This window comes from Drosophila persimilis, unplaced genomic scaffold, assembly GCF_003286085.1.
Source record: "Drosophila persimilis strain 14011-0111.01,24,50 unplaced genomic scaffold, DperRS2 tig00000431-arrow-pilon, whole genome shotgun sequence".
Taxonomy (NCBI): Eukaryota; Metazoa; Arthropoda; class Insecta; order Diptera; family Drosophilidae; genus Drosophila; species Drosophila persimilis.
The window spans coordinates 991,000-1,009,417 of record NW_020825312.1 but is presented as its reverse complement, the minus strand read 5'-3'; the positions used below and the strand labels follow the sequence as shown (position 1 = coordinate 1,009,417).

At 46.4% G+C, this 18,418-nt stretch overlaps 1 protein-coding gene across 3 annotated transcripts; it reads left to right on the top strand.

Moving 5' to 3' along the window:
- Positions 1-1,249: 1,249 nt before the first annotated feature.
- LOC6595767 lies at positions 1,250-14,218 on the top strand. 3 transcript variants are annotated; one of them, XM_026989853.1, is made up of 3 exons: positions 1,250-3,009; positions 13,671-13,859; positions 14,100-14,218. In XM_026989853.1, the coding sequence occupies exons 1-3, from the start codon at positions 1,353-1,355 to the stop codon at positions 14,216-14,218; spliced, it is 1,965 nt and encodes a 654-aa protein (XP_026845654.1). In that variant the 5' UTR covers positions 1,250-1,352. The 3 variants fall into 3 exon arrangements, with proteins under 3 accessions (XP_026845654.1, XP_026845653.1, XP_026845655.1); XM_026989852.1 differs by having other exon boundaries at positions 13,608-13,859; XM_026989854.1 differs by lacking the exon at positions 13,671-13,859.
- Positions 14,219-18,418: the final 4,200 nt, after the last annotated feature.

The window sequence follows — 18,418 nt, the reverse complement described above, 5'->3', positions numbered from 1 at the left end:
GCTAATGGCTTGGCATTGTGAGGCGCTCCCAATATGGAGATGGATATGCATACCCAGTGGTCAATGAAAATTAAACCCCTCTGAGCCCCATTTGCACTAGCCCTGATGGAGATACATTTCAGCATTGAACGCTTGCTCAAAAAATACCTATATATGTACATATGTGTAATATTGTACTAAGGAAATTTAGATAGTAAGAATATATGGATCCACCAATATTCTTAAGACGCCACTGATATTTAAAGATACAGCTTCTTTGAATTGAAATATCATCTACAACTATCTAGAAACTTTTTTCGTTATCGATCTACATAATGTGGAGCATATGGCGATATATAATCATTACTCCGTATCTACATACACACAGCCCATAGTTTTCGCCACTCGTTTGCCCTAGTGTGGACGGGGCTTAATTCTAACTGTAGTTTGCTGAAAGCGCGCGCCATACACAATAATACTTATAGAACGAGAGTGCTCCCGTTGCCGTTCCCCAGTTCCTATTGCCATTGCCTTTGCCATTGGTATTGCCTTTCCCACCTCAACACTTTGTATATCGATATATCATTAGCGGGCTTTTGATTTACAATCGCCTTTTGTGTGTGGACTTTGCTGTTTTTCTCTTTTGTTGAGCCATTTTCGAGAGAGTGGCTATGGCTATGGCTATGGCTCTAGCTCTGACAGGGGAGGGGGGGTGCCACAAAGTTAGACCGCAATAATGGGTGGCTAATAGCACTTTCCTGCCAGAGCGAAATTGAGAAGAACCAGCCACGAGCCATTGGATCCGATCCGAATCCGAATGAAAGTGTTCTCCGATCTGCGAGCAATCGCTCGCTCTGTTTAGTGGTACTTTCTTGTGGATATACTATTGGTAGATTCCCAATAAAGACCCTTACTTATCAGCTTTAACTTGAGGCAACTTCAGTGATAAGTTGGGCTCAATCACAGAAAAACTCAAGACACATTATGGGTACCGCTATGGCCAAAACGCTCGTTCTAAGACTCTCGTTTACCTGCTCCCTCTCTACCTGTTCGAACTGCAACTCGAACATCGCGTTTGGGGCTGCGTGGTTCGCTTCAAACTTGTCTCAAACGACAAGACAAAGCTGCCCCAAAGTCCGACTTGCAGAGCGAGCTGGTTTTTCAAAAATCTTCGAAACTCCGAGCCGAGCGGACGTGTGAGCGCGAGGAGCGAAAGAAGCGAAAGAAGCAGCGCGGAAAAGTAGAATCCAGCGAATCCAACGAATCCAACGAAACGAAACGATCGCGATCGCGAGTGAGATGTGCCGCATCTGAAGCGGGCTACGGATTAAGTGTTGCGGGTTACGGCTTACGGCTTACGGGCAGACGATTCAATGGCCAGCAGACGCCGCCTGCAGCTGCTGCTCCTGCTGGTCCTGCTGGTTCTGCAGTTGATCGGCACCACGCCGGCGTCTCGCAGCCTCAGTGTCAACGGGAACAACATCTGGCGAAGAGTGCGTCTCGTGACCAGCCAGGAGAGCGATCGCAATGCTTACCAGGTGCTCAAGCCGAGCAGCCGCAACTCCACCTCCACCTCCACCTCCAAGAGTACCACCACAAGTCCAAGCACAACTAGCACTAGCACCACATCCACACCCACATCGACAGCCATTCCTCCACACTCACAAAGATCAGCAAAGCAATTGGATCTCAACTTTCCGGGCAGCAACGTCTCGAATGCCGCCCGCCTGGAAATGTCCACGGAATTCTTCGTGGTGCCCACTCTGACGGCCAGCAGCACCACCAGCAGCAGCAGCTCCACCACGTCCACGCCCACGAGGAGTCTGGGAGCCAGAGCCCGATCCGCCAGCACACCCCGAGACAGCCAGGGGAACAGTAGCGGCCACGGACACAGCCACGGCCACGGCCATGGCCACGGTACCCCTCCAAGCATCGTGTCCACGCACCTGCCCTTCGCCGGACTCCGGAAGGAGCCGTGGGTGGTGCCGGTGCTGGTGCTGGCCACTCTCACCATGCTCATGATGGCCGCCTTCGAAATATTCGTGCTGTTCAAGGCCTGGCGAACCTCGCCCTCGCGACGTCACCTCTTCCTGGGCCAGATGCTGCTGCTTGGACTGTTCGCCTGCGCCAGCCTGGGCGCCATTATTACCGCCCAGCCCACGCTCCTCAGCTGCGGGGCGATCCGCTTTGGGGTGGGTGTTGCCTACGCCCTTGTCTTCGCCGCCCTCCTGGTGAAGTGCGTCTTCCTGATCAGCCTGAACGGGGGAGTATACCTGCCGGCACCATACCAGGGCCTGCTGCTGCTCTTCGCACTTCTCATCCAGGTGGCCATCGGGGGTCAGTGGCTGCTTACCCAGCCGCCCGAGGTGTACACCACCAGTGTGCCAGTGATGGGCAGCGGATTCCTCTCCACAACGGTGGCCTCGCAGACGAATTACTCGGCGCTGTTCTACCCCACGTCATACACCACGCTGGACGGAACGCCGGAGATCTACACGAGAATTGCGGCGGTCAGTACGGTCCTGATCCCGCTGTGTAAGACGCAGTTCTCGGAGCTGCTCTTCTCGCTGATCTACATCGTGTTCCTCATCGTGTTCATCGCCGTGCTGGCCATCAAGTCGCGCGGAATACGTGACAACTACCGCGAGGCCACCTACATTGGCCTGGCCATCGGCGGCGCCATTCCCATCTGGCTGGGCTGGATGCTGTGCGGCCTGGCCGTGGCGGAGCGGCACAAGGACGCGTGCATCGCCTTCGGACTGGTGGCCACCTCGGCCACCGTCTTCCTGGTGATGTTCATGCCCAAGGGCAGGCAGCTGGCCGCCATGGGCAAGGAGGGGCTCTACGTCGAGGATCGGGAGGAGCAGTTCAGCTCTCTAAGTCGCGCTGGGTCCGGCTACTCGCCCTCCTTCTTCCACTTCAAGCCTATCAAGTACGGGGTGATGAGCGGCTGTGGGATTCCCAACTCCGCCTCCAATACGGGCCAGGGCCTGAGCTCCAAGCACTGTTCCAGTGCCAACAATGGTGGAGGTAAGTCCGTCTCCATATCCATAGAACCGTAGATCCATATTCATAGTCTTTGGATGTGTCACAATTTCTGCAAAAGGTCACCAGTCAATAAGTCTGTCAAAATGTACGAGCACTTGGACCCCACCTAGATCGGATTCAATACCCCCATCCCCCACCCCGATGATTGCCTTTGCCCCTTGTGGCAGCTGTCAGTCAGTTCCTGTTAGTTTTGTAATAACTTTCTTTTCTTGCCTCTTGCCTCTTGCCTCATGTGCACGCGCTCCTAGGGGTGGGACTGGCAACCTCTTGAACTTTTATGTTTATCCATACGTTCGCTCTTTCTAAAAGCAAAAACAAAAAAATAAAAAAACACACATTCAAGAAGAAAGAAAAGCAAAAGTCTTAACTTTCAAAGTCAGCTCAGCAAGAGCTCCACCAGACGGTAGCCACGGCGCACAGTGGTTCACCGGCATTGGAAAGGGAATACACAATGGGAAGTACAAAATATGAAAAAGGAAAAGGTCATGGCATATATGTTGGTCTTCTAATAGTACTGTTTCATAGTATGTTTATTTTGAATCACAATTTTTAGTCATTTTCTTTGTTATAAATTATTCGGCATCATAATCTGCCTTCTTCTCCGCTGCTTTTGCTATTTTGTATGCAAATTTGTGCGCTTTCTTTCTCTGTTTTTCTAGCTGAAAATTCTTTGCGGTGCATTTTTCTAACGCCCAACCACTGTGCAGCGGCGGCGGCATTAACTGGGCTTAAAATTGTTTTGCCAGGCCGTGTAATTGTTTGGCATATTAATTTTCCCGACGCCGCGCCGCAGCGTCGTGTAAGCCAAGTGCAGAAAGAGCTCACATGCAGAGATCTGTCTGTCTGTCTGTCTGTCTATCCATCTGTCTCTATCTCTAAGTATCTCTATGCTCGTTTGGCTCCATCTGTATCTCTATCTCCGACTCTGACTCTGACTCTGTCTGTCTGTCTGTCTGGCTGCTGCTTTCGTTTTCGTTGTGAGAACGAACGGGCGAAGTTCGTGGCCAGAGTCTTTTGATTAAATTTCTTTTGCTGCCACTGTGCCGTGCCGTGGCTTAAGCCATTTCTGATGATGCAAATAAAGCCATCATCAGGAATGAAATTTACGATTCCAGATTTCACATCTGCCCATTAAGCGGTGTTAAGTGTCATGGAAACGGTCGCGACCCGGCCCCAAAAACAAACGCTTGGCAGATTGTCAAAGAGCAACCCCAATGAAAAGAAGCACAATACAAATGTCTCTGCAATTTTTGGCTATTTACGATCTACAGATTCGCCAGTGTCAATATTTTGCGGGATTTGTATTTATTACGATTATGAGTATGATTATGATTATTAGTTTTTGTCTCTTTTCTAAACAATAATAAAAAGCCCTAAAAGGCTTTCAAAACTTCAGCTTTCTAATGAAAGGAAAAGTTGTGTGTGCGCCGCATGTGTGTGGCAAGTGGAAAGAAAAGAGAGGCTTGAGCTGAGGAGGAATGTAGGGTAGCACATCAATGGGTGCCGTGCCTGCTTTAGCCATGTAACACTTTACGTAATTTAATTAAAGCAAATACATCAAAAATGTATGATTACAGTCAGCAAAAACATTTTCAATGGAAATGGGGCCAGGAAAACTTCAGGCCACTCAAGTGGAAAACACAGCAGAATTGCTCCAGTGAAAAATTAATTATTGATCCATTTCACAAACATTTCACAAGGTAGCCCAAAAAGGCTTTAATAAAACTATTTTCCCTTTTAGAGATTTCCCTTGTCCTAGAACAAGTTCTCGTGGCTTTAATCCCAGTTAAAGCCCTTTGCCTAGGTAAGGGTATAAAAGCTGCAATAATTTACCAAATTATAACAATGCGCCTCTGGGCCCAAGTAGGAAGCGTTTTACATGGCAGCTACTTGACGACGACGACGACTCCGAGTCTTTGTATGTGAGCCACGCATGAAAGCAAACAGAAACAGGGCCAGAGCCAGAGCCAGAGCCAGAGCTGGGCCCAAATGCAGCTGAAGCTCGAGCTGCAGTTGGAGCTGAAGCTGAAGCTGGAGCCACGGCCCACAGCCGAAACGATTCGTCGTCAGCCCAAAGTGCCTGTGGGCAGCCTTAGCCTCAGCCACAGCACAGCCACAGCTCAGTCTGACTCTGGGCCTCAGATTCCTCTACCAATTCGGAGCGGGGCGGCTCAGTCTTCGTTTTCGTCTCAGCTATCGGCGCATAAAGAAAGCCAGCAACGACAGACGACAGCCAAAGACAGACAAAATATAGGTAGGTACGTATACACTTATAGATAAATGAGAGATATAGTGCCCTGGCACTCGCTGCATACCCGCGTACATACAAACATTTGTACATATGTATGTATGTATGTATGTATGTGTATACTCGTACGTCAAACTGTCTGCAATTGAAAGTGCATTTGAGAGGGGGGTAACAGCCAAAGAAACAGCAACAACAACAACAACAGCAACAGCGAAAGAAACAACAGCCACAGGCAGAAACCTTAAGACCAAAAGACAAATGTCTGGAGACACACAAAGTACAGAAAATCAAAGTTGGCACAGAGCTTAACAAGCAAACGGAGCAAACATCAGCCAAGAGCTGAGCTGCCAGCAATCGCTGCTATTATCGTACTCGTACTCCAGACCCCCAGACCCCAGGTCCCAGGTCCCAGCACTAGCACCAGCCCATAGCCAAACCCGATCCGATCGGATCCGATCCGATCCCCAAACATGTGTGTGGGTTGACTCTTCGACTTCAGTCGAGCGGAGTGCGAGTGCCAGTCCCAGTCCCAGTCCCCATCCCAGTCCCAGTCCCCATCCCAGTCCCAGTCCCCATCCCAGTCCCCGTCCCAGTTGAGTGAAGTGAGCCAAAGGCACGGACGAGAGACGGCAAGGGTTCCGGCTTGATTAAGGGCAAAGAAAGAAAAAAAAGTGGAGCTGCATGTGGGCTGGCTGCGGCAGAAATTTACATAAGGCAATGAGGCAAGAGCAAAATCAAAAGTTTTTCCTCTTTTTTTTTGCTGATTGAAGAGCAAATGACTTGGGCAACGAACTTGATTTGGTAGTGGAATTGATGGCCAAATCTATTATAGGATTTCTTGATCCCTTTTAATCGTTTGGTCGAGGGATACTCACTAGGAGTATGGTGTGGATATGACACTGTTGGTTAATTAAAAGAGCCCCAAGTTCTCTGACTGACATATTTTACACTGAATGAAATTCTCTTATTCTTTTCACAAACCATAATATACTCGTGACAGATACAGAACATAGCTTGTTGTACATTTATAAGCTCAAAGAATGAGACTGGATACGCGTAAGCCGAAACCGCAAAGTCTTGAAAAATATTTCTAATAAATTTTTGATATCGAATTTCCTGCTAAGCCTTGATGTTTAGATGTGTGCATGTATGTATGTATCTGCCTCTGTATCTGTGTCTTTTCCTCTCTGAGGGTGTCTATAATCTGTGAGTGTGTGTGTGTGGTCGTAAGCAGTTCGGCACATAATTCACTGAGCAATTTGCAACAATAAACTAAACGACAGCTAACGGCGTTGACGCCAAGGAATGGGCCAGGGCCTGGCCTGGCCTGGCCAAGACACACTGGTCTCAAGAGCGACTGGGCAGGGGAGCAGTCAGAGTCAGAGGCCAGCAGCCAGCAGCATTCGCGATGATTGCCACCGCAGCCGCGGCCTCGGCTTCCCAGTCGAAGACGAGGAGACGATGAACGCAGATTGACAGCTCCAGCTCCAGCTCCAGCTCCAGCTCGAGTCTCTAGAGGCCCTACGCTCGAGGCCGCACAGGTCTGGTTTGCTTTGCTCGGCTCTGGCTCTGCCTAAAAGGATGTCGTGGGGCCTTGTCGCGATGTGGCCCGATATGAGCCGCCCGTTGTTTGAACGCGCGCAAACCGCTCGAAATGATACGAGAGTTCAAGGTTGCGGGACTGGCTTTAATTGAAGTCGCATTGTTGTAACAGCTCCGGCAGTGGCAACGGACAACGGACAACGGACTGCGGAGTGCGGACAACGGGCAACGGCAGCTGTCGACAACGAGCTGCGCGATGACAGGCCTAGTCACAAAAATAGATACGAACATGCCTCTGCACTATGTAGATACTTCCGTTGCTGCATGATCATGATGTTATCATTATACACTGCCCTGAAGTTGGCCAAAGAGATCCGCTGCTGAGGAGAGCCGCAACTCATTGACCCTTTTTGTGGAGAGATGCCACCGCTAGGGTGTCTCGTCTTCGGCTTGTGGGAAAGCCTCAATTTGGCCAGTTGGTCAGTAAGACGGGCCGGGCCCATCAATCTGTGCATCTGCCTTGCGGTCTTTGTTCTCTGGCGACGACGCATTTTTTTGTAATTTTATTGAGTGACTTTATGCCAGGCAGCCACATCCATAAAATCAATCATTCATACTTGTACCCATGGAATCGAGCAGAGCAGAGCAGAGCAGAGCGGACCCGATCAGACCTTGGAAGGTTAAAGCCGTACTCGAGAGCCGTCCCGTCCCGTCCCGTGCCGTGCCGTGCGGAAGTTTTTATCTATGAGTATTTGTCTTGCATGTTTATCGATCGATGGGGATTTGTCAATAAAAAGCCGCCCCAGGGAGGCCACAATTCATTTAACTGTGCCCGGTCCAGAGATTGTTTTTCTTATTTTTTCCACATTTTGTGCTTTTTTTTCTTTTTGCCAAGCGCAAACTTGAGGATCTAACACTGAGGCTAAGCTTGAGGTGGAGGTTTGATTGGGTTATTGATGGATCTTACACAAAGGTTGCCTCATTGTCATTAACCAGTTGGCGTTGGCCAACCGATGATCGGCCCAAGGAGAGCCCATTAGGAATATGAGAAATGAATAAATGATTGCCACGATTTGTATTGGTTTTTTTCTGCAAAGATCTTTTCTATTTTTAAGAGTACATACATACATATATGGAAAGTATTAGGTTTCCTGCAAGCAAGTTCTAAAACATTCAAGAATAATATGAATACTAAAAGTTAAGGATCAAATAGTTCTTATGTTTTGATTCGAGAAAGTGCTAGGGTAGCAGGAAGGCTAGGAAGAAGAACTCCTAAGCTTTTCAAACTGAAATTCTCAACTAACTTTACAAGAAATTGGAATGGAATCGATAAGCTGTCAATTACCAGTTCCAATTTTCAATTTAAAACCGAAAAAAAAACAAAAAACCAATAATAATTTCAATCGGAAGATTTCTGCTAACGTTTTCTTTGTTCAAAGACCAACAGCCATCCATGGAGTGCCTTGAGGCTATTGTAGGCTATTGAAACGATTCGACCAGCATCAGCTGTCGAAAATATGACACAAAAAAAGATTCGATTAGCCTCAATTGTTCTAAGACCACTTCAAGCCAAGACCAAAGACTGAGGCAACGAACTTGAAATTGAAAAACCAAGAAAAACAAAGGAACAGAGCAGAGCAGAGCAGAGCAGAGCAGAACAGAACAGAAAACTTGACAACGATTGTGATGACGATGCGATGCTGCATCATCAGCATGCTGATGATGATGATGATGATAATGATGATGAAGATGGCGTAATGTACAAATCTGTGAAGTACGTGTCGTTGAGTATCGTATCGTATCGTATCCAACTCCAGTCTCTGTGTCCGCGTCTGTGTATGGTGCCTAATATATGAGTTGGGTAAACGCTGCCAGCACGTGCTTGAAACGAGCGTCACTGTATATTACCACAAAATTATAGCGGTTTGCAATAAGAGCCGCAGTCAGGCAGTCGGAGCCAGACCCGACAGTTGGATACTGGATACTGGATACTGGACGCAGAAGCGATGATATTTAAGTTTTGCCTAGAAGTGCCAGCAGCCAGCATCTAGCATCTAGCATCCAGCATCCAGCATAGAGCAACGTAATCGATAACCAGTTCCGAATTGCGGCAATGAAACCGAAAGCGGAAAAGCCAACCACCCAGCTCTCCGCTAACTTCCCAGCTCGAAGCAAGTCAGACCAGTCCGTCCAGGTCGGGACAGGCGAGTGTAGAGGGAGAGTGGTGTGTGGGGTGTGGGATGTGGGAAGTGAGCCGTGCGCCAACTGCACATACTCGTACGTTAAAATTATTACGCCAAATTGGCCAAGAGTGTAGCTCTTCCCTGGGTGCTGCTCTTACGGTATCTTCCTGAGTGGCTCATTGAAGTGCCAGGGATGCAAAGTAGAAGTGGGGTGGGGGGAACTGGAGAAGGGTCCGATTCGGTTCGGTTCTAAGCGAGTGATTGATTTAAAGGTCTTAAGTGTTAAGTGCCAAGACACTGCCGTAAATCAGTGGAGATAGTAAAATCCGAAACTGAACAATAAAGCCAGATCGAAGATTTATGCTATCCTCTATTCTAATATATTCTATTATATTATATTCTATTCTATTCTATTGAAGATGCAAGACTGCATAGCAAAAATCTTGGACTTGGACCTACGTATAGGATATCTTAGCACATCTCACAGTGAAGCACTCTTAGCCGCTTTGAATGTAAATTGAATTGTAGCAATTTGAAGGTCATACGCCCTTAGCCGAAATATGCAAATTGCCAACGGTTGTGGCCATGTGAAAAATGCTTTTCTTCCGCCTCCAGATGGGAGGGAAAAACCGCTCGGCCGCTGCCGCGCGCATGACAATGAACTCTGAGCCAGGGGGAGGAAAAGGTAGGGAGTAAGAGGGAGAGGGAGATGGCATAGAACGAACGTGGCCAATTAGTTATAATGCTGCTTCGTGATATCACAACATCTGGCAACTCACTCTCAAAGACCCCAGACAAGAGCAGCAGTCTCGGAGCTGCTGCTGCTGCTGCTGCTGCAACTACTCGTTGGGGGCAGAGAAAGAGAGAAAGAAAGAGTCTAGGACGGAGCCAATAAGGAAAAAAAGCGACTCGACGCTCGCCAAAGAAATTACTCAAGTCTGCAAAGTATGTAGCAACAAGCAACAGCTACAAAAAGATACTTTGCTGTGGTAAGAACAACAGCAACAATTGCAACAACAGCAAGAGCAAGAGCAGCAGCAGCAGCAGCAGCAGCAACAAAGGCGAACAATGACAATCTGCACGTAGCAATCAGTCAACGTGCGGCAGTTGGTTTAACTTTAGCTTGTTGCCAGCCAGGAGATAGAAGATACTGGGCCTTAGCCTGGTCGCTGCGAGGGGGAGGGAAAGGGAAAGGGAGAGGTGTAGCAGGGGTAAGCCGACAAACTGCAAACTGCAAAATGCAAAACGTGGCTCAGGGAGTCGGCGTCTCAGGCGCTGGCTTTTACTTAGAGATGGGCAATTTTAATGAACATTTCCAGTCGCAGAACGAACGAAAGAAAGAACGAAAGAAAGCAAGAAAGGGGAAATAATTAAATGCAAGTGGGGAAAAGTAAAAACGGAAAAAGTGAGGAATCCGAAGGGAGCAAATAATGAGGGAATAAATTGTCTCACTTTAAATGGGAATAAATTATACATAGAATTTATACAGCATGCAAGAATGAAATATTTATAAGAAATTGTTCCTTGAATAATGATTTTTTGACTTTCTGCAGGTTAAATTCTAAAAGGGAAAATACTTCAGACCCAATTAACCGATTTCTAATATGCATCACGCTCAATTTTATTCGAAATATTCGTCACAAATGTTTTCCCAGCATTTCCTCTTCTTTCCCCCCATTTCCCGTGGTATATTAAAATTTAAATTCACAGTCACGTCTTCTGTCATCCCTAAGAATCTATGGTTTTCCCGATCCATGTCCGCCCACACATTCGCGCACACACTGACATACTGACACTACCACAGAGACAGATACAAAGAGCGGAACACGCACACACACACACGGATGCCGGCTGTACCGCAGTAGAGCCTAGGCCTGGGTCCAGGCCTGGGTCCGGGCCTGGTCATACATATTTGCACTTAATTAACGTTTTTCGTTTCGTTTCATTTCGTTGGCCGACAGTGGAATATCCGGGGGCAGTGGTGGCATGAAGCGAATATGAGGGGTACTTAATGCAGGCGAGCATAATCCATAATGGCCAAATCAACGAATGAGCCGACAGACTGCTAAAATCAGAAGCTACGGGGCCAAGACTGTGAGGGAAAAAGAAAGAAACTTTTCCCCCAGCTAAATGGAATTAAGCCAAATTTGCCGCTTCAGCTGACGGCGCTGGCGGCTGCTGTCTGGAAACTAGTTTCTTTTTTGCGCAAAACGCCAAAGCGTGCACACAGATACAGCATACACATACAGACCACAGATGCAGATGTAGATACAGATGCAGATGCCGACACATGCATTTTCATTTTCTGACACATAATTCCACATTCGAGGCAGCAGCCGCCGAGGCAGGCGAGCAAAAACAAGCGAGCTTAATTGCAGTATTTGTTCTAAGTTAATTAGAAAAGCAAGACCGCAAAGCGAGACCAAGACCAAGACCGCGGCCGCGGCCGCGACTAGGAAAGTGCCACACGAAACGAGGGTAGTGGTAGTAGAGGGGTCGTGCCACGGACGGGGGCTAGCATGTGTGTAACTGTTGCATTTAACACTGTCAAGAGTTCAGCAGCAGCAGCAGCCTTAGACCTGGAGTGTTCCTCTTTTCAACCGCTTTTCCAGCCTTGTTTTTGGCTCATTCCCCCCTCTCTTTCTGTTGGCCATTAACACAGTTTCAGCTAAGATTCAGTTAGCTCACAGAGCTGCTGAAAAGTAAAATAATACACATACGAGTATGTAATAGTAATAATAATATAATGATAATAATCATAATTTACAGGCAGCCACAGCCCAGCTACCGGTCAGAGAGCAGTTGGATGATTGGCTTACATTTGTTAGACTTTGCCAGCTGCAAGCTTTGCAGCCTTACATGAATATGAATACATATGAATAAAGAGCTCGGCTAATGATAAGCCCAGTTCATGATTGTGGCCCGCGATGGCCGAAGAACTTTAAAAAGTTGGTTGAGTACATGATTTATAAATAGCACAGCAATTAGGCCTGGCCTGGAATGGGTTTATCTTAAGGCAAAATGGACTTCGAGTTGTCTATAGAAATACATACATACATATACCATAGATCATGCAATTTAAAAAGGTCCAAGATATGACCCACAAAAAATATCTTCAGTTTCAAAAGGTTCATAAAATGCTTAGTAAAAAAAATGTTGTGCTCGTTAAATATTTTTCACTTGAATCATCTACTGCTCTAGATCCATTCCTAAATAGTTCAATCACTTCTCAAAATATTCCCATCTATACTCCGATCTGTTTCGAAATAGCAAACATTTATTAACCCCATAAAGATAATGGGATAATGAAGGTCACATCACACAACCCAATATATCGAAACGAACTAAAAAAGCTTTTGCAAATCCAACACAAACCCATTAAGATCCCAATGAACATCGCTCGGGTTTTTGCTTTTTACCAAATACCCATAAATGGGAACGCACTCAATGAGTATAGCCATAGCCCGAGTTAAATACAGTTCGGAGCGAAACTTTCTCTATGGCTTGAGGGTGTTGTGCGCTGGGGCCAAAGGTAACCCACGGACATGGGAGATGTCCCACATGGCAGATGGGAGATGGGATTGTTTGGCATCATTAAGATCGCCATAAATTGGCCGGCAAAAGTGTGAAATATGGCAGTGTAATTTCCATGAATTGGGGACATCTGTTTCCGAGCTGTGGGTCAGGCCAATTATGACTGGCCCAGGCAAAAGTTGTGACATCTTCACTGATTTATCTACCATTATACACATGTACATATACATATATGTACATTCGTTTTTATACGCATATAGGATTTAAGATCTTAAAATTAACAAAAATATACCTATATATATATATTATATTTATTTGTTTATTTATTTTTTTACTTGTCATCTCATCCATATCCATATATACTCGTATCATCACAAAATCAACCGCAACCAACACGAAAATCTACGTCTACAACGAACCCAAAAACAATAACAAAAAACATTTCATCATCATTGCAACGTCAACAACATAAAACCTCCGACTTCTCCCTATCGTAAAACTCTTTCGATACCATCTTCCTATCATTCTCCATCTCCGAAACCTTGTCAATATAATGATTGAAATATATTCTCGACACGCTCACGACACACACACACACACACACACACACACACACACCACACCACACCATTGCATATGTCATTACATAATCTATTCATGGTTGTTGTTTTTGTAATATTTTTTTCATTATTATTATATTCATCAATCATTTGGAACTGCTTTTTTCGGGTTGGCTTGTCTCTTCCGGTATTCGTACCTTTTTGAAATTTAATTGAATTTACATTTATTGTCAAAAATTGTCTGCCGCAATCCAATAATTACTGTATGTACATATATTTGTCCTATACATAAAATCAATATCTCTGTGGCTCTATCTCTGTGCGTGTGGGTCACAACTGGTTTCGTTATTGGTTTGGTAAACTTTACACACGGCTCTGGGCTCTGGTCTCTGGTCACTGGCCACTGGTCACTGTACTCTGGACTCTGGGGACTTTCAATCACACATGCACCCACACACCACGAACCACAAAAACCACCACCTCTGATCACCACACGACACCACACCCCACCAGATCGGGTTGCTTTGGTCACCGCCGCACCGCCGAGCTATACACGTATGTATCACTATTTTCCAGCACATTTGAGCCCGCACCCGTTCTGTTATTATCCACCCGCACCACCACCACCACTGCCACCGCAACCACCGCCACCACAGCAAGCTGCACCGCCCACGCTCACGCCGTTGACCCTCAAACAGTTGGGCAACTCCCTAACCTCCATGACACAAGCGGCGCAATTGGCCAAAACGTTGCGCTATGCGCCAGGTAATTTATTCACACATATGTATTAGAATATCTGATATCAGGAAATAATACTTACATACATATATGTCTATATGTCTCTCCCTAAAAATCTATCATTTATAATATTGCGTAAGATCCTTTTGAGCCTTTTCGCATTCTAAGGATATCTATCAGCTATCAGTCCTATACTTCATAAGACTCCCCATTCCCCATAAGAACCAACAGTATCTACAATTTTGAATATCAATTTATCTGATATAGGCATGTTCATACGACCCGACGAAACGAATCTGTACACGACGCTGGAGCCGACGTTGAGCACCAATCCGAATGTTTACTTCCAACGCAGCGGAGCCGTCCATCCCGGTATCCTTTACTAGTATCGAAGGAATCGGAGTATTCGAGAGAGTATCGAAAAGTATCGAGAACACTGGAACTGAGTATTTTTTTTCCCGTAATATTAAGTTACGGCTCCCAAGGAGCAGCAATAAGCGAAATGATATTAATGTATCATTTCGAATAGTGTAACATTTTTTTGTCATAACTGCTAAGCTCTTCGAAAGTAAGAAAAGTTATGCGATACGAAGGATTAACTACACACGACTTTGTATGTATAATTAAATAGTGATCTAAGATTCAAGCTCATCTTGTACCCAGGAATTTTGATATATTCTAGCGGGTTCAGAGAGAGGGACAAGTGGAAGCCGAGGCAATAGAACTGCAATGTGTAGTCCTAGTTAAGAGATATGAACCATCTACACTGGTTATATTTTACACAATAGTTTTAGTTGCGATATGATTGCACGAGAGGTCCATCGAAATATGGTAGTCTTAAGAATTATATCCTTTCATTAGATGATTTGAAAAGCAGAAGGTCGAATTTTTTTTTTTTTTGTTTTATTGTCCAGCGCTTAAGCTGCTCTGATATTAAAATATTAATAAGCTCAAGATCGCGGAGGTAAATATTTTTTGTGTTTAAAATCAAATGTGAACGAATGTTAATAAAGAAAATTAAATGGGAGTAAAAGTATCTTGAAATTTCGAGCTACATAAGATGAATCCTTTGCATTCAATATTCGTTTTTATAGAAATTACATATATGCCTCTGTCCATATCCATACTACAGTAAGTAATAAGCTTAATAAACATTTGTCTAGCCAAGTAAAACGATCGGTTAAGCAAACACGAAAATGTTGTACATACATATAGCAATGGCCCCGAGCACAGGCATACACAGATACATATACCACACACCATACACACACACGCACTCTCACATACGCACACACTCAATACACACGATGAACAAACCAATCTCAATAAAAGAAAAGAAAAAAAAAATACAAAAAAGAAGAACATCTTGCCGCACTCTCAATTACCACACAGGAACATCAGCATCATCAGCAATAACGATTACAATTACAATTAAGTATAATTGCAAATTATTGGCATTGCAATGCCTATTAACGCCTCCTGGAACAGTGGAACAGATGGACCAGATGGACCAGTGGCAGAGAGGGTGAAAGGGGGATTATTGGATGCCAACGCGGCGCTGCATGTTTCAAATAATTTGTTAACGCCTCTCCGATTGAGATTGGGTGCAAGGCAATGGGCGGCTGCCCATCGTCGTTGTTTCGAAATGTTATCGTAGATAAACGTTCGACCATTATCGCCTGCTTCTAAGTACTGTGCGAGTATAGAGCAATTCCCATTGCAAGACACGACGACGCCTCTGATGACTTGACCCCATATATGGCAAATGGTCTAGGTCTATGTCCAGACCATGTCCAGATCCAGACCCAGATCCACGTCCAGGGAGTACCACAAATGCATGCCGAGGGCGTGTACAGCAAAACACTGGGAGGCGGATGGTGGATGGTGGACATGGAGGAAGGAGTCTCTTCATCCTCACATTAATTAAGTGCAACAATGCGGTGAAGAAGAAGAAGGCGAGGGGATAGCAGGGGGTGCGAGACTGGAATAGGAAAGGATGGCAACGTTCACATCCACATCTCCAGGCAGTCACATCGTTCGTATTAATGACATTTCTCACGAACATTTTACCAGAACAGTCAACACAAGGAGCTGTCCTAGCTGAATGCACTTGGAGAAAAGGTATATGAAGTTGAGACTACAAACATAATATGTACATATGTACGAAAGAATTTTGCAGAACAATATTCAACTCTATGTTTCGTCACATTCTGAGTGAAAATTAACGAGTTATTCCTAAACTGTGCCTCAAGCTCTCCAGTGCCTACGAGGATGATTCCACATATGGATTTTTTTCAGTGATGCCACAAGCTGGAGTCCAGTGGCAGGGTCCAGTCCCAGAATCTGCTTCTCTCTTTTGCAGCCGCCTCGCTTCAATTAGGCGCGCCTTCAAATCACAAGTCAATCAAAGTTGTTAGATTTGCCGTCCTCGTCGTCATAGTCATAGTCATAGTCGTGGTCTTGGTCGTGGTCGTGGCCGTCGTCTTCGTCGTCGTCGCCGTTGCCATCGCCATCGCTGGCGGGTTGACATCTCCTGACATGGCTCACAATGTAGCAGGACCCTGGAGGCGGCAGCATCAATTACAACATCCATGACAGGCACAGCGTGAAATGTTTGTACATATCTTGGCGGCGCTTCCGAGGGGACCAATTAGCCCTAAGTAGGCATTTCAGATGGACTTCTGCAATTAGCCAAAATCGAATCCAACAATTTCATCACAGGCCTCACCATTCCTTTACCCATTCCTCTATTCCCATCATCATCATCTTAGCCACTACCACTACCACTACCACTACCATTATCATTATCCATCGTTATCAATGTGTCTATCGTTGCGATTTATTTGATCAGTCGATTGTCGATGCTCGCTACCTTCATTCGTTTATTTCCCTTTACTTCCCAGTCCTTCCCCTTTCCACCGCCCGCCCAGAGGCGTGCCTTCTGACGTGCTAATGGCGTTTTGGTAACGCTTTATGGCATAATGGGTATTAGCCAGGGAAGCACGATGGCCAAGCATCAAATGCGGCCTGGAGCAAAAGGATGGCGAGGGAGCTGAATGGGCAGCTGCTGAAATTCGTTAGAGATGAGCTTTGACCAAAGACAGGGAAGTACCGGAAATGGGAACATAACTTTTCCTGGGATCCTCCAAATAAAATCCTATCTGATCAAATCTGAGTGGAAATTACAGTGGTAGTGCAAGCAGTAGTTCCAGCCAAGTGGCCAACTGCACTCTTCGACTCTCACTTTACCATCTCTAGCGTTGGCCGACTGACGATCGCCAATGCCTGAGGTATGAGGGATCTCTATCTGCATCTGTATCTGGGATCTGTCTGTGTCTGTGTCTATGTCTGTGTCTGGGTCTGGCATGGTCTAGCCCGGCTTTGCTGTACATTTTTTTTTTTTTGGTCATAATAATTCGCGTTGTTCGTTTGTTGGGGCATGTTACCAATAACGCTATGGGCACGGGGGCACGGAAACGGGTATGGGTACGAGTAAATTAAATTACTTGCCTGGCCGCACCATTAACCGTAACATTATCCTTGAATGAATGTGCCATGGGAGGGGGAGGGACGAGGCGAGGCGAGACGAGACGAGACGAGACGAGTCGCTGACTATGGGGGCTGGGCTGCGGGTACTATTACAGCTATTATTGTGGTGCAAATGTTATGACCGCTTTATAGAGAGTGCAGAGCAAGGAGCAGAAGACGTTGGCCAAGGGCCCTAAGGGCAGCATCACGTTGCTGATTTGATGGGGTTTTTTTTTTTGCTCTGGCGGAGGAGACCTGAGCTGTGCCTGAACGATCGCTGGATGATAAGCTTGAAGAGAGGAACTGGTACTGCGTGCATTGACCGCACGGCTTTGCTCTCGGCCCTGGAGCGGTGTTGACGTAAGTTGAAATTAAATTTGTGTACAGGCCCAGAGACGAGATGCCTTCCGAGTACAGTTAACCTTATTTAAGTGCGCCACGCACTGCCAAACTCCAACTCCGAGCTCCGAAAGGGGGAGGGACGGACGCGACGCGACGCGACTCGCCTCGACTCGACGGCAGTCTCAGTATAGATCCAATTAACAGTACCCAGAGCGGAGAGACATCGCTCTAACCACGTTTCGCCTGTCCTCTCTCGTCCGTTCTGAAGGAAGTCGGGCTGCAGACCCAGACCCAGCCCCATCCCCAGCCGCAGCCGCAGCCGCAGTCGCAGCCCAAGTCGAAGTCACAGTTTTGTCGCAAGCTCCTGCTTATAGCATAAGTATATGTATCTCTGCCAACTGGTTCTGTTCTGCGTTCGGCTGGCTCGGCGCAGATCGCTTGGAGGCAAGCTAACCAACACCTCTCCAGTTCTCCAGCTCTCCAGCTCTCCAGTGTTCCAGGTATCGGGCTCTCTGCTTAGAGAACCGGCAAATGCAAACGGCAACCCGGCATACGAGTTTATAGCGGATGCGTAAACGTAAACGCATTTGGCTCAAATGCCGTTAGGGCCTTTGACTAAATTGCATGGCCACATGGGCCCCTTTGGCATCGACTCTGGCTGTGGCTGCCGCTTCGGCTTTGGCTTTGGCTTCGGCATTGGCATCTGCTATTTGTAA

What these genes read in the sequence shown, in the direction of transcription:
- LOC6595767 (XM_026989852.1), top strand. Translation starts at nt 1,353, where the DNA reads ATGGCCAGCAGACGCCGCCTGCAGCTGCTGCTCCTGCTGGTCCTGCTG. An exon ending in CAGTGCCAACAATGGTGGAG is followed by an intron (nt 3,010 to 13,607) that starts GTAAGTCCGTCT and finishes ACACCCCACCAG; the next exon opens with ATCGGGTTGCTTTGGTCACC. An exon ending in AACGTTGCGCTATGCGCCAG is followed by an intron (nt 13,860 to 14,099) that starts GTAATTTATTCA and finishes TATCTGATATAG; the next exon opens with GCATGTTCATACGACCCGAC.